Raw genomic sequence first — 25,303 nt, 5'->3', positions numbered from 1 at the left:
GTGACGTGAGGGCGGGGACGGGCGGGGGCGGGGTGCGGCGGGAGCGTGGGGCGGGGGCCTATGCGCGGGGCAGGGACCCGGGTAGCCCGGCGGGGACGCGGGGCCCTGGGCCTTTGCACTGCGCGGGCGGATTCTACGCACACCCGCTGGTCCCCGCGCCCTGCGCCGGCGGCCTCACCATGTTCACCTTTGTGGTTCGCGACGAGAACAGCAGCGTCTACGCCGAGGTCTCCCGGCTGCTGGTTGCCTCTGGCCACTGGAAGAGGCTGCGGCGGGACAACCCCAGGTTCAACCTGATGCTAGGAGAGCGGAACCGGCTGCCCTTCGGGAGACTGGGTGAGCTCCCCCGTTCCGGCCCCTGCCCTCCACGGCCCGTTGGAACCAGCGCTTTTGTTTTAAGGCCACAGATCTCCTCCGCGCCGCCCCTCCCCAGAAAAACACAGATCTCTAAAGGTCTTAACGCTTCACATCTCCGGAATCTCGGATTCAGGCCCGAGTCACGGCGCTGCCACCCCGACAGTGGCTTGTCCTGCAGCATGAGGGGCGTTGACCGCATGCTCCCCATGCCCCCGGCCACGCGCCCCCATCCCGGGGCCCGACGCGCCCCCATGCCCAGGCTCCACGCCCCTGCACTGCGGGGCTGACTCCCCCATCCCCGGGCCGACGCCCCCATGGGGCAAGTCTGCTGCAGAGACGGGTGACATCCTGCTGGAGGCTCGCACCCGGCCTGATGTGGGCGCGGGAGGGGCACTTGTGTGAAAAGCCTGAGGACTCAGCTCCTTGAGAGCTCAGATAAACGGCCAGTGCATGTGGGAAAGGCTCTGGATTCCCAACGCAGGAGCTTTAGAAGGCAGCCCCGGGAAGGGGGTGGGGGTGTCTGTTTTCAGGTGTTCCTTAGCCTCACGGAAGAACGTGGGGTCACTATGGGGCTTTGAGTGCAGAGTTTAGGAACGCGGGTTCGCGCTCTGCCCGGTTTCGTTCCCCAGGTGGAGCAGGCTTGGCAGTACCCGGCACACACTGCCTCCTGGCGGGGAGGGACGGACCACCCGCGCTCCTCTTCGGGTGACGTAATCCAGAAGTGCTGCAGATGCTCCAACTCCTCCCGCACTGGCTGAGTGCAGCCTCGCGGCCCCTCCTCACTGCCTGGGGAGCCATGTTCCCTAACACAATCTCCGCGGAGTGGGGGCCAAAGACCCAGAGGGGGAAACGATAACGAGGAAAAGCTATCACTGCCTTGGACAGCAGCCACACCGAGCAGTGTTCTGAGTCCAGGGAAGGACACAGTTTCTAGAAATAGGTGTGGTCAGAAGTGGGGAGGGTGAAGGGGCAGAGACTGGAGACAGGCCTTTTGGAACCGACTGGCTGCAATGAGCTTACACAGAGCTTTGGGTGGGGGCAGTGCAATCGTGATGGTTTGGAGACTTTGGGTGTGACCTCGAAGCCTTACTGAAACTTTTTCTTTGGAACGCTGGGTACCATGGACAACTTTCATTCTTATACTGGTTTATGGTGTGTGATGGGGATTCCTTGGAAGGGCTCGTTCCAACCCAGAAATCTTGGAATGTGGGGAATGTGCATGGAGATCCCCTTTTGTTAACTGTCTCCCCAAGAAGCTTTCAGCAAAGGGAACACCTGCCCTCAAAGCAGAAGAAAATGTGCTGGCAGTTGGGAACGGGTCTTTCCTCCTGGCTCTGTGCACTTCTGTGCCTGACTGACTTCGTGCCTCTTTGCCCTGGGCAGTGCCCAGCGAGAAAAGCTCAGCTGGAATCCTAATATTAAGAATAGACAGGTGACTCTACCGGGGCTGGAGTGGGGCGCATGGCTCAGGCCCCAGGAGAAGGAATAGAAGCCACCCAGAGGGCCCAGATCCTACCCAGGCCCCACAAAGGCAGCAGATTTGTGTTTGTGGGAGAGGAAAGGGCACCCCACAAGCAAAATGGGTTTTTTTGCCTGAACTATGGGGATCTTTTCCTTTTGCTGAAAGTGCACGACATGGGCCCCAAGGAGAAATGAGGTAGAGGCTTGGGTTGCTGGGGCCCCTGGGAGAAGGTAGGTACAGGTGGGAGCCTGGAATCCGGTGGGAGCCCAGTGGTGCCTGAAACTTTTTGTTGGATGCTGTTTTCTGATCCATTATTCTTACCTCTGGCAACTTCAACTCAGACTCCCTTTGCTTGGTTTCACTTTTGTTCTTATTGCTGGAAATGCAATGCATTTTGTTAGGATTTGAAACAAAAGTAGAGGTTTTTGTTTTATTTGTATCCCTTCCACTCTAATTTCATGGAGGAGAGATACGCAATAAGGTCTATTGAAAATGAGTGTTCCTGTGGACTGAGGCACAGCAGCAAGTCCTCAGCCTTCAGGGTTTATAGACGCGGCCTCTCCGCGGCCTTCCTTCACCTTCTGGCACCTCCCTTGGTGCCTCCCTTGGAAGTCCACAGAGGCAGACATGCTGGAGAAGAGGAGACGCAGTTCTCTGGCCTCCCTGAGGGATGTAGGGAGCAAGGTGAGGGAGGTAAGGAGCGAGGTCAGGAGTGGGATGGCTGGAGTCCTTCCTGTACAGAGGTGACACATAAGTCCCTGTGTGTTAAGCCAAGGAGGGGTGCGATGGGGACCCAGAGAGGTGAAATAGAAAGTGCCCCTCCACTCTAAGAAGAAAAAACAATGGCAGCAGTGGGCTCAGTATGACATTATCATACCCGCTATGGGGCTACTATGTGGGGATAGAATAACCGCGAGTCCTGAAAGGGAGAGACAGGTGGGTGTGACACAGCTGTTCCCTCCAGTGCACAGGGTGCTGACCCATCCTGGTACCCTCCTTGACCCCCCCTTTCCTTCACAGGTCACGAGCCTGGGCTGCTGCAGTTGGTGAATTACTACCGGGGGGCTGACAAACTGTGCCGCAAAGCCTCTCTGGTGAAGTAAGTGTTCCTTAACACCTGTTCTTGAGTTCTCACACAAATGGTGTTAATTTTCACTATGAAACACTTCAGGAAAAATGTGGGTTATTTTTTGAAAGGGCAAATGTATTTTCACTTAGAAGCCAACACATGCCCGTTGTGGAGGCTTCTCTAAGTTGCTTTGATTGCAGTCTGAACTCTAGCGCTTTATGAAGCCTCCAGAGGCTCCCAAAGGCAGGGCCAAGGGGTGCATTTCCTGTGTCAGTGATGTATTGGGGGGCGGGGTTCCTTATTCCGGGATGTGTCAGCCATTGGCTGCAGGGTGTTCTGGAGTCTGGTGTTCTGGGCAGGGCTGGTCCCTGGAGAAGAGGTGTGTATGAGCCCTTGGCAGCCACTGTCACAGCACCCGGGGTCCCCTCGGAAAGGACACCTGGCAGAGCATAACAGTATCTGCTACACTGCCCCTCTCTGCAAAGTTGGGTTGTGAGAACAGTGTGCTACGGTAACTGAGGTCCACGACCAGTGGCACGGGTTGCAGCCCCCATTCTTGTGATTTGCTTAGGCAAGTATCGTCATCCCTCTAAGCCCCACCACATCCCTCAGGTGGTTGTGAGGACCGAATAAGGTGATGTGAGTGAAGTGTGGGACTCTGTGCCTCAGTTTCCTTCTCTGTGAAATGGGGATAATAATGGTAACTGCGTCTGGGTTGCTGTGAGGATTCTGAGTTAATTCATGTCAAGGCTTTGAATAACGCCTGCCTGGTAGTTCACACAGAGTAAGTGAGAGCTCTTGTTATTACTGGCCATCACTGACTGCTATTGTCAGTGCAATAGGGAAGTTGGCTATGGCCCCTGAGTCAGAGCTGTAGCAGGTCCCTGGTGTCCTTTCCATGGTGACTAGTGACCATGGGTGTGCAGCCAAACAGATCATTAGATGACCCTGGAAGACAGCTCAGTGCCCCTGCCCTTTCTCCACTCACATTTCTTTCTGGGCTCTAGACTTATGAAGTGGGGTGTTTATAGGACTATGTCTACTTTTTGTCCAACTCACTGGCCCCAGTAGCTTTGTATCCATTTCTCCCCATGCAGGTTTTCATGAGTCGCCAGCTACACCTCAGGGAGGGCGAGGCATCTGAGGTCTTCCTGTTACACATTTCTTACGTGTTTAGATGAAAAAGAGTCTTTTGCCAGGACTAGGAGCAGACATAGGACATGGTCCAGATTGTTCATTTAGAAAAATCTGTAGAATGTTTATTCAATCTTTTTTCTAGTATGATTTTTTTCTCTAAAGATAAAGGTAGAATTATAAAAGTAGGAACAGAGGATGCTGTAACAATACTGTGTTCTACATATTTGCATATTTAGCAGCTATAATGAGGTGGAGTGACTAAGGGCTGCAGTCATGACCAGGCCTGAGGCGGTGTCTAGTCTCTGGGACCTTGGACACCACCATTCTGACTCCCAGTGTCCCACCTGGGAAGTGGGGACAGTGGTGATTACGCCTGCTCTTTGCCCCTGGGTGGCATGTGACATAGTCTGTAACGGCTTGACTTATGCATGCTGGGCTTGTTCTCATCCTCACAAGTGTCCTTCATTCTCTCAGGTGTCCTGCCAGGGACTGTGGTAATTCCAGGAGGTGATGGTTCCCTTTCTCATTTTGTCTCTGTCCTATAATTTTGTATGGCTCAAAAGGACTCTGGAGAGTTAAAAATGCCACCTTAAATGGCAGCTCACAAAGGGCATCTAGAATGCCAGGGCCAGAGCAGTTAGTGATAAGACAGGATGATTTGAATCTGTACTCGGGACCCATGTACTCACTGTGACGGGGGCGACACTCAGAGGGTGCTGCACAGCAGGTATCTTCCTGCTGTCACTTCAGCAAGTGTCAGAAGTTCTTGGAGGCCAGACTGAGGGCTGTTATTCCAGCTTTGGTTGGAGGCTCTTTTCTTCTTGTGAGCGTTTCTCCCTTATAGATGTGAACAAACCTCCATTTGTAATTCCTTTCCAAATGGGCTTTGAGGAAATGGCACAGATGCAAAGGACTTCCTGTCGAAACTGGTCTTGGTTTTGTACAGGAAATGAGGGCCTCCAAGTGAAGGTCATTCTGCCGGCCAACGCTGTCCAGCAGAAGTGGAATGCTAGCCCCACGTGTGACTTTAAGTTCCCCAGTAGTCACATGAAAATTAATACAAACAGGTGCAGTTTATTTTAATAATACGTTTCATTTAACCAAGGAATCAAAATATCATTTTGACATGCAATTAATATAAAAACAACTAATGATACATTTTAAATTATTTTTTTCATTCTGAGTCTTCAAAATCTGGTGTGTATTTTACATTTATAGCACATCTTAATGCACACACTAGACTTTCATTGCAAACCCTTGCTCTATATTTAGATTTCATCAACATTTATGGTCAAAAAAGTAGATTCATATACCCAAATTGTTCCTACATATGTAAAAGTTTTTCAACAACCTAAACAGTGAAAAAGCATTTTCCTTTAATATCCACATGGTTCATTTTATTAAAAGAATTTACTTTGAAGCAAAAGCATATCATTTCCAAAACTATGTCCAAGTTAAGTAAATTCACCAACTCTTGTGTCAACCCAGTAGCACTAATATCGAATTCAAAAGAGTATTGAAGAAATTGAAAAGAAACCATAAAATATCAGTGTCAACCAAGTTTTCTTCAAATTTTCCCTTCGTTTTTACAGCCAATTTGCTGTCTGTTACAATTAAAATCTTCTGCATATTAAGTCATGTTATAAAAATATGTAAAATCATTATCATTGGCTTGTATTATAAAGTTGGACCATAAATTCTCATACCTGTCTGGTAGGTCCCTTCTTTAGAGCTTTAAAATTAGCTTGTTCATGGCAGTGTCGATACAAGTGAGAAAATGTAAATCACACTGCCATTTTAATCTTTGATTGTTGAATGAAATAATGAATTATTAGATGAAAATAATGATTTGTCAAGCAGTCCCTTGATTTCAAGGAAACGTGGAGTTAACTGTACATTAAATCTTGGTAAAACCCTTCCTTCCATCTGACTATCCTAAGCAAAGAACACAGCATCATTAAATTCCTTGTCTTCTGTTCCTTGCAACAGTTCTGTCAAATGCAAATCATTGTAGCATTTGCAAGTATAGGCAAATACTAAGCCATTTTAACAACTGTATCCATGCCACTTTCTATAGAATGGGCCTTAGCAAACTGAGTGTAAATGTTTCCAGTGTGTATCAGACAGTAGGATGAAGCAATAAAGGAAACATCTTTAAAATCCCAGTAAGTCTAAATTTTAACCCAACCTAGCTGCAGTACCATCTGTCATGACAGACACTGATTTTTCACATGTAGGTGAAATTCTTCTGTGACAAATGTAAAGGTCTAAAACGTATCTACACAGCGAGTTTGATGTTTTTAAGGCTGCAATTTGACAATTTTTTTTATATATTTGGAAATCCTTTGAGACAAACATCCCCAAAGTACTAATTGGCAGCATCTCATGTCACAACTCACCTAAAGAAAAATATTTATTAGATTTCAAAATTTGACTCAATCTTTAACATTGTGGGAACTGTTTTATACTCTATGGGCAATTGTTTAACTAAAGTGACTTAACGAAAGATTGTTCACTTTTTGTAAAATACTTTTTTTAGTCTTTTCCTCAAACTAATTTATTTTGCCACATTTCCATCTAAAATGGTTTTCTTTTTTGTGTAAGAATCCAAGCCATTTTATAGCTGACCAAAGTTACAAGCATAGAGTCTATTATAAATGTAAATTTTTTGGTTGAATGTTTAATTTGGATTTCAGCCACTAATATCATTGATTCTTTTTTGACTGTTGAAAGGCAAATGGGTATCAAAGTCTAGTGCTTTTTTTCCCCTTCCTATTCTGGTTGAAGTTCTAGCTCCTGCATCCCGATTCAATTCTGCATCAGTAGTATGCCTTTGTTTTAAATTTTAAAGTGTGTCCATACTTATTTAACTAGAAACATAATTATACTTCACTTTAGTTACTAATTATGTCTTAATTCGTGTTCTATGCGTAATAAACATTATAATGTCTCAGTGCATGGAAAAAAACACCCATGGACTGAATCAATCTATTGTCCCTGAGTAACAGTGATGTATTGACGTGTAACACTCGAAACAATACATGTGCCTGACACGCACTCTGAGACATAACAAAAATGTCTCAGGTCACGCAGTAGTTTGAATGGAATGTCATGCTACCAAGGCAGCAAAGTTGTGCTGAATGGGAAAATATTTTACAATGCTTCCGTTTCAAAAATTAAAACTAAACTAAATTTAAAATTCACTTCCTGAGTCACGTTGGCCACATTTCAGGGGCTCAGAAGCCACATTGGCTGTTGGCCACCCTGTCGGACCGCACTGATAGCGTTGAACATGCTTGAATTAGAAATGGTTTTTTGTTTGTTCCTTTGCGTTCAAGTAACACAAATTCTGTTGTCTTTAACGTTGTGATAACTTTAGTTTAAATCCCAATTCAAAATTTCTTTTCATTATTTCTGCCATTTGCTCACAGACTGGGTTTAGCAGATGGCTCTGAACCCCGGGCTGCATATGAGCAGTTCTGTAGAAGAGGGAGCCTGGGTGGGGAGGCCGGTGGGCGTCTCCCTCGCTGACTCTGATTCCCGGCACTGAGGATCAGAGCACAGGTACGACTTGGACCTGGCGACTTGCGTCCTGCCTGTGTGGTGTTGGGAAATGCACTGCTCTGTGACCCAGGGCCTGACCTAGCAATGTGATGCTGCCGTGGGGGTCTGACGCGGAAGCAGAGGTGGTGGGAAGCCCTTCAGAAGCCTGCTGTTTAAGTGGCTTGCCCAGGCCTGACATTATCTTCCATCGTGTCATGTTATTTTGGGGGCAGGAGGTATGACTGCTGGAATCCTACGTCCTGTTAGAAAGATTCCTCCTTTATTCTGTCTCTGGAGTCAGGCTCAGCTAAAAGCTAGAAATGAAGAATTAAGTCTTTAGAAAGCTCAGATTCCTGAGTCATAGCTTTTCCTCTCCAGAGACATGGGCCAAGGCCATCTTTTTCTAGTGACCCAAACAATTTCCTCAATCCCCACTTGGTTTTCTCAGTATGGGCCTAGCTAGCTCACCCATGGCATACTTGTTAAGAGGTGTTGGCCCAGGACGATTTCAAGTTATGTTTCCTTGGAGATGCATTCTCAAAAGAGCTCAGGTTCTGGACATCAGGCCCCTTTTGAGCCAGCTGACACCTGCCTTGGAGGCTGCATGTACAGCTGTGTGTCCCGGAAAGGGCATTACAGGTGGGCCCGGGGAGGGAGAAGGAGCACCCAGCCCCCGGTCACACGCTGCCTCCTGGACGAGCTCTGGGGAGACCTGGCTTTTCTCGATAGAGTGACAGTACTAAGGAGGGAGCCTGACCCTGTGCCCATGTCCTGTGCCAGGCTAATCAAGACAAGCCCAGAACTGGCCGAGTCCTGTACGTGGTTCCCAGAGTCCTACGTGATCTACCCCACCAACCTGAAGACCCCAGCTGCTCCTGCACAGAATGGGACCCATCTGCCCATCTGTAACTCAAGGACAGATGAGAGGGAATTCTTCCTGGCATCTTACAACAAAAAGAAGGGGGATGGAGAGGGCAACGTTTGGATTGCAAAGTCATCTGCTGGGGCCAAAGGTGAGTTGGCATTCCTGCCCCCTTGTCCTGTCCCTGTCATCGGCTAGATTTTAATGATGTGTTTAAATTGGTGACTCTCTTACTTGCATCCTCTAGGGTAGCTAGCACGTCTGGGTGCATTGTCTTGAATATTTACCTCCATACCGATGTCTGCGCCTCTAGCCAATGTCTTTCCCTGTAAGCTCCGCACCCAGCTGCAGGCATTTGAAACTCACACGTCTGGCAGAGAACGCTTCACTTCCCTCCCACTCTACCCCCTCACCGCCCGCCTGTCAGTCTTCCCACTTTTCTCTCGGAGCCCAAACCCAGCATCTATCATGACTGTTCTTTTCTTTACTATCTATACCCGATGCATCAGCTCTACCTGCAAAGCATATTCTGAATTACACTTTTTCTTGCCATCTCCACTTGAATCAAAGCTACTGTTCTCGCCAGTCCTCCTCTCAGACATAATGGTGTTAGCATGAGCTCCCAACCGAGCCCTGCTGGCAGCCTGCACATTTCACGTGTGCCTGTCGTGGAGGGTGTCATACGGGGTCTCAGCTCCTGCACCCCATACAAGAACGCAGGACATGGTGAGGCCAAAAAGGAACACCCACGGAGCCATAGGTAGGGGACTCATACCACTATATCTCGCTGGCAGCATCGGTTTCTCTGCAATCCGCAATCTACAATCTGCCCTTGCTAGCCCCCATTTGCTGCTAGCATAGCCACGGTAGTTATATTAGTGGCCAATGGCTCACTGGTTACAGCTGACGGCCAACTAGCCACAGCTGATGGTCATCCAATCACAGTTGATGGCCATTTACTACCCGAGTGAGCACCTTTCCATGTGAGGCCGAGAGCCTGGAAACTGCACTCCTGGCTCTGTCCCCACAGTGCCCGTCTCTGATCACAGCTCATTCTTGGCCTTCCTCGGCCCGTAGCTGCTTGCCTGGTGTCCTGCAAACCGTCACACCTGTGTGTACCTGGACGCATTTCATGGGTCATTTTCTGAGTCTCTCAGCTCACTTGTTGCCTTGTTGGAGAAGGCCTTCTGACCCCATCACCTGGAACCTCCTGAAACTGGGGGACTTGAAATCTTGCCACGAGCCAGGTACCTCACTGACTTCTCTCTCCCCTCTTGTGACCTCTTCTCAAATACTGTCCCCTAGCTTGGTTCTAATAATAAATGGGGGACTTGGAAGAGGAAATAGATATCCACAGTATTCCAGATTCCTCCTGTGGATTTGGGTGGAGTCAGGACGGCCATTGTAAGGACACCTTCTGCCTCGGAGCCTTGACTGGCATGAGACTCAGGAATAAGATAGGGATTGTAATGCAGGGACTCAGCTCCCCGCACAAGAACGCAGGATATGGTGAAGCCAAAAGGGAACACCAACGGAGCCATAGATAGGGAGGCATACTACTATATCGTGGGGACAGAGCCAGGAGTGCAGTTTCCAGGCTCTCGGCCTCACGTGGAAAGGTGCTGGCTCAGGTAGTAAATGGCCATCAACTGTGATTGGATGACCATCAGCTGTGGCTAGTTGGCCGTCAGCTGTAACCAGTGAGCCATTGGCCCCTAATATAACTGCCGTGGCTACGTCAGCAGTGAATGGTGGCTGGCAAGCAGTGGATTGCAGTTAGCACGGCGGATTGCAGTAAGTAAGTGAGGTTGGTTGGCAGAGAAGCAGAAGGCTGCGGATCGTGTGAATGCTGCTTCCTGTGTTTCCAACCCAGCCTCCACCATATAGCAGTATGAATCTCTCATCCATGGCTCCGTGGATGTTCCTTTTTGGCCTCACCATATCCTGCATTCTTATATGGGGAGCGGGACCAGAGACCCTGCATGACATATATTCTCGCTGGTGGCTGGGTTGGAGACACAGGAAGCAGGATCCACACAATCCGCAATCCACCGTCTGCTTCTCTGCCAACCCACCAAACCCTTGCTAACTGCAATCCGTGCTTGCTAGCTCAGCCAAGGCAGTTATATCAGAATGGCTAACTGGTTACAGCTGATGGCCAACTAGTTACAGCTGATGGCCAGCACCTTTCCACGTGAGACCGAGAGCCTGGAAACTGCTCTCTGGGACTCTGTCCCCACAGGGCCCTTGGCAGAAGGGCCTGTCAAGTCTGGCAGTGATCCCACCTGGGTGGTCCGTGGACACTTACCACGACAAAACACAATGATGTCAGCAGCAAAGAGAGGGAAAGAGAATAACATGCCAAGCAACTAAGCCATTTTGCTTTGGGAGTCAAGGATAAATGGTATTCATGTATGCTGCTTGGAAACCACAGATGAAACCAATAGGCTGAATGAATGGCTTTTATTCTTGTTAAACAAATGTTCAGTATCCACTGCATGACAGGTATAGTTGGTCCAACCTTGAAACTACATGCACTATCGAGCCTGTTCAGCCTTCACCTCTCACCTGGAGCACTGCTCCCTGTCCTCATGTTCTGGACCATTCTGTAGAGTCTTCACACAGCAGACATCCTGTTAAAGCACAGTCAGGCCATGTCACACTGGTGCTCAGTGCTGTGGACAGCACCTGGCACGCAGCAAAGGTCAGTATAGGTATTGAGTGAGTGAGTGAATGAATGAATGACTAAGAGAAGTAATGATATGAGGTGAATGAGACAGACAGGATGTCTTGCTGTCATGGCCCCATAGTCTAGTCAGAAAAAAGGCATCCACTTTGTACTTCTTCAACCCTTCCCCTTTCCACCCACCCCTTGCCCCCCTCCTGTCTGGCACTGAGATTGTAGTGATGGTTGCTTGACTAGACTAAAACCATTGAAGTGCACACTTTCCATGGGTGAATTTTATGGTATGCAAAATGCATTGTGGTGAAGCTGTTTAAAAGGCTATGGTATCATTTACTTAATGTCGACGGACACTTTGGAGCCGATTTTTCTGTTATAAAGCTGCAGGATACCCACTGCTCCATTTGCATTTGTGCCCTAACCTCCCAGGTGTTTCCATAAGATAGTGTTAGAAGTAGGCGCAGGCAGTGCAAGTGCATGTCCTTATCGTGGTAGCCAGTGGGAGGGTGGTGGCATTTATCCAGGGTACCTGGACATTTTGAGTGTCTGTAAAATGGAATTTTGTGGTTGGAGCCTGCCAAGACATTGTTTGCAACCCTACATGGAGAAAGGGTTGAATGACCCTGGTGCTTTGGGAGCAGGGGAGGGCTGGGAACGAAGAATGGCCAGCCAACCAGCGTCCTGTGGGCGCTTCCCTCTGGCTGTGCGCAGAGCAATTTCTCAGGAGGAGCTGCAACAACTTCCGTTTCCGGTTTGATTTCCCCTAGGGGAAGGCATTCTCATCTCCTCGGAGGCCACGGAACTTCTGGACTTCATAGACCGCCAAGGCCAGGTTCACGTGATCCAGAAGTACCTAGAGCGCCCTCTGCTGCTGGAGCCAGGCCATCGCAAGTTCGACATTCGGTGAGCTCTTAGCCGGGCTCACTAGCCTGGAGCATTGCATGGTGACCAAGTGTTCAATATGTGACCAAAAGTGAGCGCAGCTGAGTGCAACTGAACTTCTGTGCTGAATTCCGTTTTTCTTTCTAGAAAATGTTACTAAGATTATGGGTTTTCTTTATATTCTCTTCAACGAAAATGACTTCTTGTGGGTCCAATGAGAAGGGTATAAAATATATGGGGTTTGCTTGTGGAAGAAGCCAAGAGATACCCATGGGACACCCAATTCAGACACAACAGATCATCTGACCCTGACAAATAATATGTCCTGACATTATTATCTGTGTCCCTTCTTTTGAGGATTTTATGAACACACCTCAGATTTTTGGATTTTAACGTTCTGAGCAGGAGGTCTGGCAAGGGGTTGTGCGTCGCTTTCTAACACTGAGCAGCCCTCAGCCCAGCCTGCCCGTGACCTTGCTGTCAGCTCCCCAGAGGACAGTCTGTTTCCTTCATGCTGACTTGCTGCCCTGTGACGTCAAATCGGCTTCCGAGTGAACAGCGCTCCTTCCAAAGTTACTAACCGGGCAGGCATGGCACACGGAGCTGCCATAGGCTGATCCTAAAAACCAGCCCATCACCTCTCTTCGAAATGCTGTATCTTTTTCATGTATCTCCTTGCCATCAGTTTGCCCATTACAAAGACAATCATTGTCTTAACTAATTGCCATGCCTTGCCTCGTCTAATTTTTAAAATGCACCTCCTTACCTCCTTCCTCTACTTCCCACCAAAAACAGTCAAGGTGTGGGATGATGTGTGTGATGTGAAGAAACTTTGGGAGACCTGAGTAAAAGTGTTTTCCTTCACTTGCAGGAGCTGGGTCTTGCTGGATCACCAGTATAACATCTACCTCTATCGTGAGGGTGTGCTGCGGACTGCATCAGAATCGTATCATGCCGATAATTTCCAAGACAAAACCTGCCACTTGACCAATCACTGCATTCAAAAGGAACACTCAAAGAACTATGGAAAATACGAAGAAGGGAACGAAATGTTCTTTGAAGAGTTCAGTCAGTACCTGACGGCTGCTTTGAACATCACACTGGAGAATACTATCTTACTACAAATCAAACATATCATAAGGTAACTGAATTCTATCTTTTTTGCTTACATGTATCTTGAAGAACCTTTGGGAGTTTCTGCCTTTCTGGGAATTTTTCCATTTAAGTTGTCGAGTTTAAGGACAATAATTATTTGTAGTATTCTTTTATTATCCTTTTAATATCTATAGTATCTGTAATGATGTCTTTGTTTTCATTCCTTATACTGGTAATTTATATCTTCTCTCCATTTTTCTTGGACAGGTTGGCTAGAGGTTTATCAATTTTATTAATCTATTTAAAAAGTCAGCTTTTGGCTTTATTGATTTTCTCTATTGTTTTTGATTTCTTAATTTATGCTCTTTATTATTCCCTTCTGCTTTTTTTTGGGGGGGTGTTAATTTGTTCTTTTTCTAGTTTCCTTGTGAAATGTTACATCATTGATTTGAGAGACTTTAATTTTTTAAAAATTCAAGCATTTAGTGCTATCAATTTCCCTCTAAGTATTCATTACTGTGTTTCCCAGAAAATAAGACCTAGCCGGACAATCAGCTCTAATGCGTCTTTTGGAGCAAAAATTAATCTAAGACCTGGTATTATATTATAGTATAATTTAGATTAATTTTTGCTCCAAAAGACGCATTAGAGCTGGTTGTCCGGCTAGGTCTTATTTTTGGGGAAACATGGTAGCTGCACCCGATTTTACTATGTTGTGTTTTCATTTTCATTTTATTATTTTCTACCTTCCCTTGTGTGTTCGTTCATATTTGACTCATGTCTTATTAGAAATTTTTACTTAATATCTAAATATTTGGGGATTTTCCAGACATCTTTCTGTTACTGATTTCTACTTTATTTCCATTATGGCCAGAGAACATAGTTTGTATGGTTTCGTGTCTTTAAAATATGTTAATGTTTGTTTCATGGCCAGAATATGGTCCATCTTAGTGAATGTTCCACACACACTAAGAATAATGTTTTCTGTGCTCTAGTGGGGCAGGTTCTATAAATGTGAATTATGTGAAAGCGGTTGCTGGTGCTGTTCAAGTCTTTTATATCCTTGCTGATTTTCAGATCTATTTGTTCATTATAGAGAGGAAACACATCAAAGTCTCCAAGTATGATTATGGATTTGTCTGTGTCTCCTTTTAGTTTCATCAGGTTTTGTTTCATATATTTTGAAGATCTGTTGTTAAGTGTAAATACATTTAGAATTGTTATCTCTTTTGAGGGTAACAACATTATGTAATTTCTGCCTTTATCTCTGGTAATATTTCTTATTTTGAAGTCAATTTTGCCTGATACCAATATAGCCAGCTTTCTTTTGATTAGTAGAGTATCTCTTTCCATCTATTCTGTTCTGTTCTGTTCTGTTCTGTTCTATTCAATTCTAAAGTGGGTCCTGGTAGACAACATAGAGTTGGGTTTGGTTTTGTTTTCTTTTGAATCCAATATGATTGATGATCTCTGTCTTTTAATTGGTATTTATACCATTTAGTGTAATTATTGGTTTGATTGGATTTATAGCTACCATTTTATTATTTGGTCTGTTTGTTCCCTCTATTTTTTGTTTTTGTTAGCTTTTCATTTCTCTGACTTCTTTTGAATTATTTGAATTATTTTAGAGTGACATTTTAATTTTCCTGTTGAGTATTTGGCTATATCTATCTAGATATCTATGTCTGTCTATCTCTATCTCTATTGTCTGTCTGCCTATCTATCTATCTATCTATCTATCTCTATATTTATCATCTGTCTGCCTATCTATCTCTGTATTTGTCTATCTAGCTCTATATTTGTCTATCTCTATATCTATCTGCCTGCCTATCTCTCTCTCTCTCTCTCTCTCTCCCTCTATATATATGTACATATATATATCATAGATACTATCTCTCTCTATATATATTTATTATAGATATAGATAGATAGATAGATATAGATATAGCTCATTTATCTGCTTATCTATTTACATTTTAGTGGTAACTCTAGAGATTACAATTTATGTACCGAATATTTCACAGCTTTCTTAGAGTTAATAATTTACTACTTCAAATAAAATGCAGAAACCTTATAACCTTATAGTTCATTTGACACTCTCCCTCTGTTATAGTTGTAGTGTCTATTACAGTCACATACATTGAACTCTCCACCACATGTTATAATTATCGCTGTCATATATATATATATGTATATGTATATGTGTATATATGTATATATATGTGTATATATGTATATGTATATGTGTATATATGTATATATACGTATATATATACATACATATATATACACATATACATATACATATATATATATATATATACACACACACACATATTGGGTTTGTTTTAAATACAAGAGCAAACTGCATGCCATGTACAAGAAACCCCTTCCCGTTTAAATATAAAAGGAGGAAAATATTCTTTTATTTACCTACAGATTTGCTGTTAGTTTTGCTCTTCATTCAGTCCTGAAGCTCCAGGCTCCTCTCTGGTATCATTTCCCGTCAGACCTTAGCATTTCTTTTAGGGCAGTTCTGCTGTGATGAGTCCTCTTAATTTTCCATCATCTGAGAATGTCTTTATTTCACCTTATTCCTGAAAGGTGTTTTCACTGCACTTACACAAACATATTGTCAAGCAAAAATAAAAAAAATAAAAAGCAAGCTGTATATTAAATACAGATTGATTCCATTCATATAAATTGAAAAACAAGTAAAACTTAGTATTATAATACATTACTTAGAGGAAGGTACTGGATGGTAAAAATAGAGAGAAGCAAAGGAGTAATAAACAGGAAATTCAAAATAGTGGCTCTCTCTCGGGAAGCAGGAGGGACCCACGCGGGGCCTGGACTGTGGGCACGTGCATGGTCACTAATGCTCCACGTATTTTAAATTCACAAGACATTATTTTTATTATTATGTGCAGTTAATATTCATGTAGAGTTTCCCACACATTTTAACCCTTCATGTTGCTTCTCTTTCTGTCCCGCATATTCTTGCTTTTGTCTAGGATCATTTTCCTTATGCTTAAAAAACTCATGTTTAGTGCTGCTTTAAAAAAGTGAGGTCTGCTGGTGATGAATTAGCTCTGTTTTTGTTTATCTGATAATATATTTATTATGTCTTCATTTTAAAATGATATTTGCTCTGGAAACAGATTTCTAGATCAGCATTTAGTTTTTTTGGCACTTTGAAGGTGGCTTACCGTTATCTCTGGCTTCTGTCTTTTCTGTTGAGATGTCAGCTGAAATCTTAGTATTGCTTTTAATGAGTCTGTCCTCTGTTTTTAAGATTCATTAAATAATAGATGTTCATGGCAAAAAAAAAAAAAAGGAAAAAAAGACAGATAAAACCCAATAATACTGAAGGATAAAGAATGAAAGTACACTGTGCTCTAGTATGTAAAGGAAAAACTAACAGCCAGAACAACCAGATCAAAACTAAATAGTATTTTTAAATATTTTTTCTTAATTATAATGTTGTAATTAAAACAAAAGTTAAGGGTATTCTCTCATAGCATAGAAATAGGACTTAGAAAAACGTGTGGTGTGTGGCTGGCCAGTGCAGGTTAAAGATGAATGGGAAGAAAAATTCTTATTCCTATTGGGTCTTCAATGGCTAACTGTCCAAAATTATTTTTAAAGGCTTAAACATATCTATAGAAATATTTTCCTTTTCGGGAAAAAAAAAGAAGGGAGCGAGACCCTGGCCCCACATTCACAGAGGCCACAGGTCTCTACAGTCAAGAGTCAAAACCTACATGCTAGAGTTAGTCATGTGGAAGCCAGTTCCCCACACTTTTTCCTTTTAACTATACAGTTGAGTACAGGGATGGGTACCCCTGGTGATCTTAGAGTCATTATAACATATTCTATTACTAAGGTATTGCCCCAACATTAGGTCGGGAAAATCAGAAAGACCTTCATAAAATAGAGATGGCACAGGTATTGTGAGACAGCCATATTAGACAACAGTGATTTATTAGTCATAGTTCCATTATCTTACCCCTGACTTTATGGAAAAAGAAATCAAAGCTTGGCTTGGAGAGGTTAAAACAATGACCAATATTCTGGCTGCGGCAGCCTGACCTCTGATCTCATATATGTTTGAGATTCACTTTCAACTTCTTTCTGTGTTTTCAATTTTTCCGGGGTTTTTTTCCCCCAATGTTTTCAAACAGTAGTTGACGTTAATACTATTCTATTTCAACATTTAGTTTCAATACATGTAGTTCTCCAGTCTTTTAATTAGTAACAATTTGGCATCCAAACTAGGTCTAGCAAAAGAAATGAATGAGGCCAACATTCTTTGTGTCAATTCTGCTCTTCGCCAAATAGTGGTCCCTTTCTTTTCTATGGAGACAACACATGCAGATGTTTTATTGTCACAAACACATGTGGCAGCAGCCCTCCTGTGGGAGTAGGCCACCTTTACAGGAGTCACGGTGACAATGCTGAGCTTGGAAAGCAGCCTGTGCTTGTGCAAACATATGTGGTTGCCGTCTTCTAACAAGTCGCCTGATAAGTAGCATCGTCTTGAATAATCTATTGGTAACTTGGTCAAGCCGATTTGTGAGCACACGTGATGTACCGTCACCAGCCCATCTCCCGGGTCCCTTCTCCCTCTGCCTGCAGGAGCTGCCTCTCGAGTGTGGAGCCTGCCATCAGCACACGACACCTCCCTTACCACAGCTTCCAGCTGTTTGGCTTCGACTTCATGGTGGACGAGGAACTGAAGGTCTGGCTCATCGAGGTCAACGGCGCCCCCGCTTGTGCTCAGTAAGCCTGACACCACTGGGTTGTGAGAGGGCAAGTTGGTTCCGCAATGGAATTGCCAGTGTTGGCAAGGTGGTGCGTTCCCGTAACCCTTGACTGCTGTCAGGGTGGGTGTGACAAAATAGGAGCCCCTGGGGAGGACCCCGCCCGCAAGGGCTTTGCTGAGGCCTTTCCTTTCCCAATGTCCCGTGAGTTGAGCCGTTAGTCTGTGCTCAGGTGGCTGGTAGTTGTGAGAGTTTCAAACAAAGCCAGTAATTGCCAGAGGGGACCCTCTTGTGTGACAGGGTGAGTGAGCAGGGCCCTGGAGTTGGGGGCACAGTGATGACCCAGGCAGGCAGTGGAGCTGGAGCTGGGATGTGAGAAGAGAGTGACATCTTCGCAGAGGGTAGGAGACGGCCTTCAGGAAGGGGACAGTGTCCAGCAGGCCCTGCTTGGTGCCAGGCTTTGTGGGATAGCACAGGTGAGCAGACGCTGCCGCCCAGGGGAGCTTCTGTTCCTCCTGGGAGATGCCTGGCTGCAGTGTGGGGTCATGGAGTAAGGGACAACGAAGGGGACAGTTGGGTCCGATTGCACCATGGAAGGCCTTACATGTGAGGGAAGCTCACTAGGACTTGACCCTCAAAGGCTATTGGCTCTGAGATCCACTTTCATCGTGTCCGCCATGCACATCCTGGAGAAACTGAGGTCACCTCCCAAAGGAGTAGGAGGAGGTCACGTAAAGGTGAGTGTCCTCAAGGAAGCCCACTGGGGGAGGAGACAGACACTGCCCAATTAATCACTATGAATCATACTGTGGTACAAGTCTGCGACAGAAAAGGAACCGATTCTTTCTTTTAGGGGCATGATTTTGAATGGAGAGGGCTTCTGGGGTGGGGTGGGGCTTACCGTGACGTGGCCCGGGAAGCCACGAGGGACCCAGGCCACACTGAGAGGCACGAGGCACGAGTCCGGTTCTTGTACTGAAGGATGTGAACTTTCAAATGCTTTCTTATTTGTGTCCTAAAGGAGGGATGGGCTGAGGGCTGATAGGTGTGGTGACATGACATGGTGGAAGACCTGTGTTTCCTCATGAGCCACAGTCCCCCACGTGTTGTGCAGTGTTAGCGTGCGGCTGTTTTGTCGCAGATGATGAGCAGGATGTCAGAGGCACAGGACTACCTGTGTACAGTGACCCTCCACAGCACGAGTGCTTCAGATATGAGCTGACTTGCCCGTGTCACAGCTGCATCCTCTCCTTGGCCCGAGCCTGCCCTTGGGAAGCGCCTTCCCAAGTGTTTCAAGATGAGCCTCATGAAGCACTGAACAGCGTATTTGACAGTGTGGCTCCTGGGGACGTGCCGAGTCCAAAGTTTTGTCCCCTTCACTGCCTTCCAGGCCTCCTGTCACTGTCCCTTACAAGTGGGAGGCTGAGTGATTTAGCCACACCAAACTGTTGACAGGGGGACTTAATTCGTTGGACAGAAGGACGGGGCTGTGGAATTGGGGGTGGGGGACAACTGTCCAGCCGGGAGATGGAGGTCTGCTGGCAGGCGGCACTTCCTAAGACGGATAACGCAGGCGTGGCTTTTCATGCTTTCCTCCCAGAGGGCCTTACACGACATGGGGACTTAGAAGCACCAGCCTCGGGACTGGGGGTGGGGGAAAAGGTCCCCTTTCTGTGATGGGGCGCAGACTGGACAGCAGGGCAGTAAAGGCCTCTGTTCCTGTAGGTCAGGGTGCCTGCCCTGGGCCCCGGGCCTGGAGTCCAGCGTGTCTTCAGCGAGTCAGGTGGGTGAGCGTGTCTGGCCTGAGCGTCGTCGCACATGTGGGTTTTCTCTCTGTACCACATGCCTCTGGTTTTCCCATTAGTCGGTCCTGAGGTTGCAGGCTTGGGCCTCGTGAGCTACCCACACAATGGGCAGAAACCTATAGGGAATAGTGGCCAAGGGAGCTGGAGGGCCCCTTGCTGCTCTGAAGACATGGGTGGGAGGTTTTCCTCCTTAGCTTTTCTGCTTTGGTGCTTCCAGGGCCTCTAGAGTCCACACTCCTGGCCATGGCCTGGCTCCTGCCTTGTCTGCAGCCTGCCCTGCACTGATCACGTCCCCAGCCCACCTCCCTTCTGTCCCCCTTCCCTCCCTCGTTGTCCTTGTGTCTGTCTCCCCTCTTTTCTGCCATCCTCCATTCTTGCTCCGACTTCATTCATTCCCCAGGTCTCAGCTTAGCTGTCACTCCTGGGGCATCACTCCTACAGTCCCTTCAACCACACGGAGCAGGAGCTTTCTGTGGAGAGGGCTGCCACTGCATGTGTCCCCTCCCCAGACAGCAGCAGGGCTCTTATCTTGCAATAGCCTGTCCACCGTGCAGCTCACGGCAAACTTTGTCCGCCTGTTGGGCCTTCCAGAAACACGTGTTACTTCATCACCCGCAGTGCCCCAAGTATCTGGATGGATGGTGGGAGCCAGCTGTGAGCTGTGTAAATGTGATTGTGATGTGGGAAAAGCTCTGGTTTTTCCGCTCCCGCTTGGGTGAACTTGTTCAATGGAGTGTTTCCAAACATGTTTCAGGAAGCTCTACGCAGAACTGTGCCAGGGGATCGTGGACGTGGCCATCTCCAGCGTCTTCCCGCCCCCAGATGCCGAGCAGCAGCAGAGCCAGCCGACTGCCTTCGTCAGGCTGTGACAGAGGGCCGAGTGCGGGGTCCTGCTCCAGGGGAAGCCAAACGAGAAAGAGGCAGCAGGCAAAGATGCGATGGAAGAGAAAGCATGACAGCGGAGGTGACTCCCCAGAGCCCCCGCTCAGGGCCCCCGAGGGGAGAACTAAATGCTCCTCTCAGGGGAAGACACTGGGATTTGGTTGTTTTATGCTCTCATCATTTAAAGAATCGAGCTTCCGTCCTAAGGCAGCCGTGGGAGCCATGCCGCTCCTCCCCGGGGACTGTTGGACCTTTGGTGTCCCCACCTGCTGCAGCCTTCGTGCCTTAGCTCTGTGCCCACCGCCACCTTCTGTCTGCATGGGGATTGGATGCTACCGTGTTGCGGAGTTGCCGGTGTGACCCTGCCTGTCCCCCCATGACACTCTGGACTGGCTTGCGCCAGCAGCCCTAGGTTTCGTGGCCTCGTGGGGCAGGGCCTTCTCCTGTCTCCATTCCTGAGCCTTTGGGCCAGTCCCGTCAGGTTGGTGTGGGCCAGGCACCAACACAGCAAACGCTGCTCTCTGCATGTTTTAAAAACCAAGCAGCACGTTGGCCACAGCCCGTTAGCATCAAATTAGCATGAGAGAGAAAACATGTCTTGCTTTACTCAGTAGTGGGTGCCCTTGGGATATGATGCTTTCAGTCACCTTAGTTGTAACCAGAATCCACAGCACTATTGCAGAGTTGCCTGTATTCACGATTTTCGTTTTCACTTTTGTGAAAACCTCTCTTGGGGTCAGAAAGTAGAATTCCTGGCCCCGGGGTGGCACCACCCCAGGACAGGGATTCCCTGCCACTCACTCTCCGTGCTCGCCACGTATCTCTGCTGAGGTTGGAGGGGCAGGTTCTGTTCTAGCGAGCGGCCTCTATCCCAGGGAAAGGCTCTCCCCAGACAGAAAAGTTGGGGTTCCAGAGCTCCACACAGCCTCTCATGGGCCAACAGAAGTGTCCCGTTTGGTATGATTTCCACTCCCCAGCTTGAGTAGTATGCTGCAGACTTTTCAGGAGGCCACGTCACCAGTAGTGGGAAGGACAGGTACCACGTGTTGGCTGAGCTGGGTGAGCGTGCCCTCCCCAGGCAGTGTGGGCGTCAGAGCAGACCCCGGGACCAGGCACCTCAGCACTAGAACGTGGTGCATGTGCCCTTCCTGCATACGTGTGCTTATTATTCATGCTACTTACATGAAAAGGTAGTCCTGTACTTGGGGAAATGTTTTTAAAAGGAGAAGGAAAAACAACAGCTCCTCAAATATGAGGGGAAGTGGGAGCTTACAGTGAAAATGGAATGATAAAAATATAATAGATGCAGCAATCGGTGTAGCATGTGAAAGTGTGACAGCAGGGTGATGGGGACAAAGGCCCAGCTAGTTGACTCACGTGGAGATTTGCAATTACAAAACCAAGTCCTGGTTTTTACCCAGAGTCTAGATCACAAAGTTTGCGTGCAGAGCAGAATGGAACAGTCAGTGGTAAAAGTCACTCCTGAAGGCCCAGCGAGCTGCCAGGTTGGCGTTTGGGGATGTGTACGTAGGTCATGGCCAGGTGCACACCCCCTTAGAGAGTGTGGAGTATTGGGTCCTTGGGATGTCTGCGTGGGCTGGGAATGGGGACAGTGTGGAGGTTTTTATAGTGCTGTGACACGTGAATGCAGGTATGTCATGATCTTTGGGACCTAATCTACAGGGACACTCGAGAGTTCTCCAGCTGCTAAGCAACAGAGCTAAGAGTTCAGAGATGTTAGAAAGTCTATGGGTCTTGATGGATTTTCTAAGCCTGAATCAATAGCATATATGTGAGGGAAGTGAGGCTCCAGTAGGAAGTGACGCTTCATTCATTCCTCACGTGGTTTCCAATAAGTATTTATTTTATGAGTTTATTTCCATTCGGGGGTGCTTGGCTCAGAACTGTTCCATACTCTCGTGTCCTTGTACCGATGGTCCTGCCTGGCTGCCCAGTCAGTCCTCCTGCATATGTCCGTGTTCGTGTCGCCAGTTGCTGGGAGGAGGTATTCCTCACTGGAGATGCCCCTCCAGTCTTGGCTCTATCCTTGGCCACTCAGTGGCAGACAGGCCGTAACCTCTGTGCCTTTGCTTCTTGTCTCACGGGAGGGATCACTGCCTGACCCAGGACTACCTCACAGGCTGTAGCGAGCACAGGGAGGTTAGGAAGACTCAAGGATCGTCAGCACCAAGGGGCCCCGTGCTGTGTGCTGGGAGCACTTGGGACGCGTCTCGCAGTGCTGGTGTCCACAGTCCCCCTCCCCCACCCTGACAATTAACTGGAACCTCAGGCATCAGTGTGCATAGAGGTGCCTAGAACCATTTGAGAAGGGAGGACAAACACATTACTATTACCCTGGGAGAATCAAATAAGGCCTAGGGCTTTTGGAAGGACAGGCTTCTCTTTAAGAATGACCAGATATTGACACAGGTACTTATACGACTAGAAAGTGCCGTCTAAGCAGCTTCTCTCTTTGCTTCATGTCAAACAGCCTTCGTCTACTTACAGTCTGGGAAGCCTTGGCAACAAGTGTGAACAGACGGGGGGCTTATAAGTCTGCTAACTACATGTTAAGGTTACTACTTACTGAGAGAAAAGCCCCTTTCCTCACACTAACTCCTATGGGGATTACAAACTCCACTCTGTCCAGAACATTCAAGTGCCTCAGTGCCTGATGCAGTGGAGCAGGTGCTGGCATACTGACCAGCCGACACGATGTCCCCCTCGCGCCCTGGACAGCTGTCATTGACGTGGGAGACGTGGTCGTGCTGGGACGGTCCAGGATGCACAGAGCCACAGCACAGTGAAGCCACAGAGTGTATTTCATGAGCAGTTGTGGTTGTGTCAAGCAGAGTGGACCCAACCCTCTTGCGGGTGTGGTGGGGACTCCAATAGAGAAGTCAGGCACCAGGGTGGCCCCCACAGCATGTTCTGCTATAAAGGAATCAGTGGTACCCTTGGCTCTGATCCTGGACACAAGCTCTACCTAGGAAGACATGACTTATGAAAAAAGGCGATCTTATGAATGTTTAAAATGCCTGGGGCATTAAAGTAATAATATTTCAAGTGTTTTTGTCCCCTAAGGTCTCATAGTCTTATTGTGGGTGTTGACTGTCCTAGGACTCACTGGTGGTTTGAATCCATGATTCTGTTACCCAGCGACAGGCAGACTTTCTGTAAAGGGCCAGACAGTAAATATTCTAGACTTTATAAGCCATGTGGGGTCTCTGTTGCAGTTTCTTCTTTGTCTCTTCCCCAACTCTTAGAAAATATACAAAACATCCTTAGCACATAGGCCATACAAAAACAGGCCAGAAGTGGCCGTCACTGGCTGAACCCGGCATGCCATTCAATACATAAGTCAACAGATTGTCCCTCCTAACTGAGACTTCCATAGGAAGTTTTGAAAAGTTTCAACATTCCTAAGAATATGGAAGGACACACACATGTGTAGGGCTGTGTGTGTGCCTTTAGCTTTCATCTCTGACCAGGTGGATCTGCACAAGCAGGAAGTGAAGACTAAGACAGAGCTGTAAAACACCTTCCTGAGCATGAGGGCATGCCCAACGAGCGCACATGGCCCCTTGGCAAATATTGGGAGAATTACTGGCTCCAGGCATTTAAGGAAATCTGTTCAATCATTAGTTAATCACTAAGCTAACTTAGCAGAGACTTCAGTGGCCACACACAAGAAAGAATACAAGCTTTAGTTTAGCAAAGTCACTAAAAAAACAAAGAGCTACAACAATTAACCCTGGACAGGGGAGAACATCTGGTTTCCAAAGTTGCCTGATTATATTATTAAAATTTTCCAATTTTCAACACAAATCATGGGACATGCAAAGAAAAAAGAAAGTAAGCCTCATAGAGGAAAGAGGCAGTCAATAGATATGGTGCCTAAGGAAACCCAGGCATTGGACTCATTACACAGACTTTAATTAAGTTATTTAAAATGTGTTTAAAGAACTAAATGAGACTGAGAACGATGTGTCATCAGCGGGAATAGCATTAAAGAGATAGAAATTGTATTTTAAATAGAACCAAGTACAATGATGCTGATGAAAAATTCCGTAGAGGTGTTCAAAAGCAAGTTAGAGCTGGCAAAAGAAGGCATCGGTGAATCTGAAGCCAACTGAGATTATCCAGTCTTAGGAACAGAAAGAAAAAACAATGAAGAAAAATGAACAGTGCTCCAGAGATCTACCTAGAGGTGTGGATGTATACCAGCGTATATACATACAGGAGCCCTAGGAGAGAGGGGAGGGGAAGAAACATTGGAAGAAAACTTTCCCACTTTGACGAGAAACATTAAAATGCATGCAAGAAATTCAAACTAGGTAGGATAGACTCAAAGAGAGCCATACCAACCACTAAGAAAATAACTTTAAATATATAGTAAAAAAAAAAAAAAAGACAAGGAAACTAAAGTGTTACACTAGAAAATACCTATTTAACAAAAGAGAAGGCAGTAATGAAGGAACGGGGAGCATATAAGGCAAATAGAAAACAAATAGCAAAAATGGCATACATAAACCCTACCTTATCAGTAGTTTCATTAAATGTAAATGGATTAAACACTCCAATCAAAAGACAGATTGGCAAAATGGATTTTAAAAAGCCAAAACAACCATGATCCAACTCTGAAGTGCTATCTGCTGAAGACGCACTTTAGACTCAGAGACAACAAGCAGGTGAAAGTAAAAGGATGGAAAAAGATATACCATGCAAACAGTAACTCAGGGAGAGCTTGAGTGGCCATACTA

General features: G+C 46.6%; 1 protein-coding gene across 3 annotated transcripts; it reads left to right on the top strand.

Annotated features, from left to right (window-relative positions):
• The first annotated feature begins 23 nt into the window (after positions 1–23).
• On the top strand, positions 24–23,757 carry TTL (tubulin tyrosine ligase). 3 transcript variants are annotated; one of them, XR_012496456.1, is made up of 9 exons: positions 24–336; positions 2,840–2,918; positions 8,349–8,581; positions 9,480–9,677; positions 11,881–12,016; positions 12,867–13,136; positions 17,729–17,872; positions 18,154–18,590; positions 20,413–23,757. XR_012496456.1 is itself a non-coding variant. In XM_019713997.2 (8 exons), exons 1-8 carry the CDS (start codon positions 180–182, stop codon positions 20,525–20,527), a joined length of 1,332 nt encoding a protein of 443 aa, XP_019569556.2. In that variant the 5' UTR covers positions 25–179; the 3' UTR covers positions 20,528–23,757. The 3 variants fall into 3 exon arrangements, 2 of the variants coding, with proteins under 2 accessions (XP_019569556.2, XP_019569557.2); XM_019713997.2 differs by lacking the exon at positions 18,154–18,590 and having other exon boundaries at positions 25–336; XM_019713998.2 differs by lacking the exons at positions 9,480–9,677; positions 18,154–18,590 and having other exon boundaries at positions 28–336.
• Positions 23,758–25,303: the final 1,546 nt, after the last annotated feature.

The sequence above is a fragment of the Rhinolophus sinicus genome, linkage group LG05, assembly GCF_036562045.2.
Source record: "Rhinolophus sinicus isolate RSC01 linkage group LG05, ASM3656204v1, whole genome shotgun sequence".
Taxonomy (NCBI): Eukaryota; Metazoa; Chordata; class Mammalia; order Chiroptera; family Rhinolophidae; genus Rhinolophus; species Rhinolophus sinicus.
This window is presented reverse-complemented; position numbering and strand designations above follow the sequence as displayed.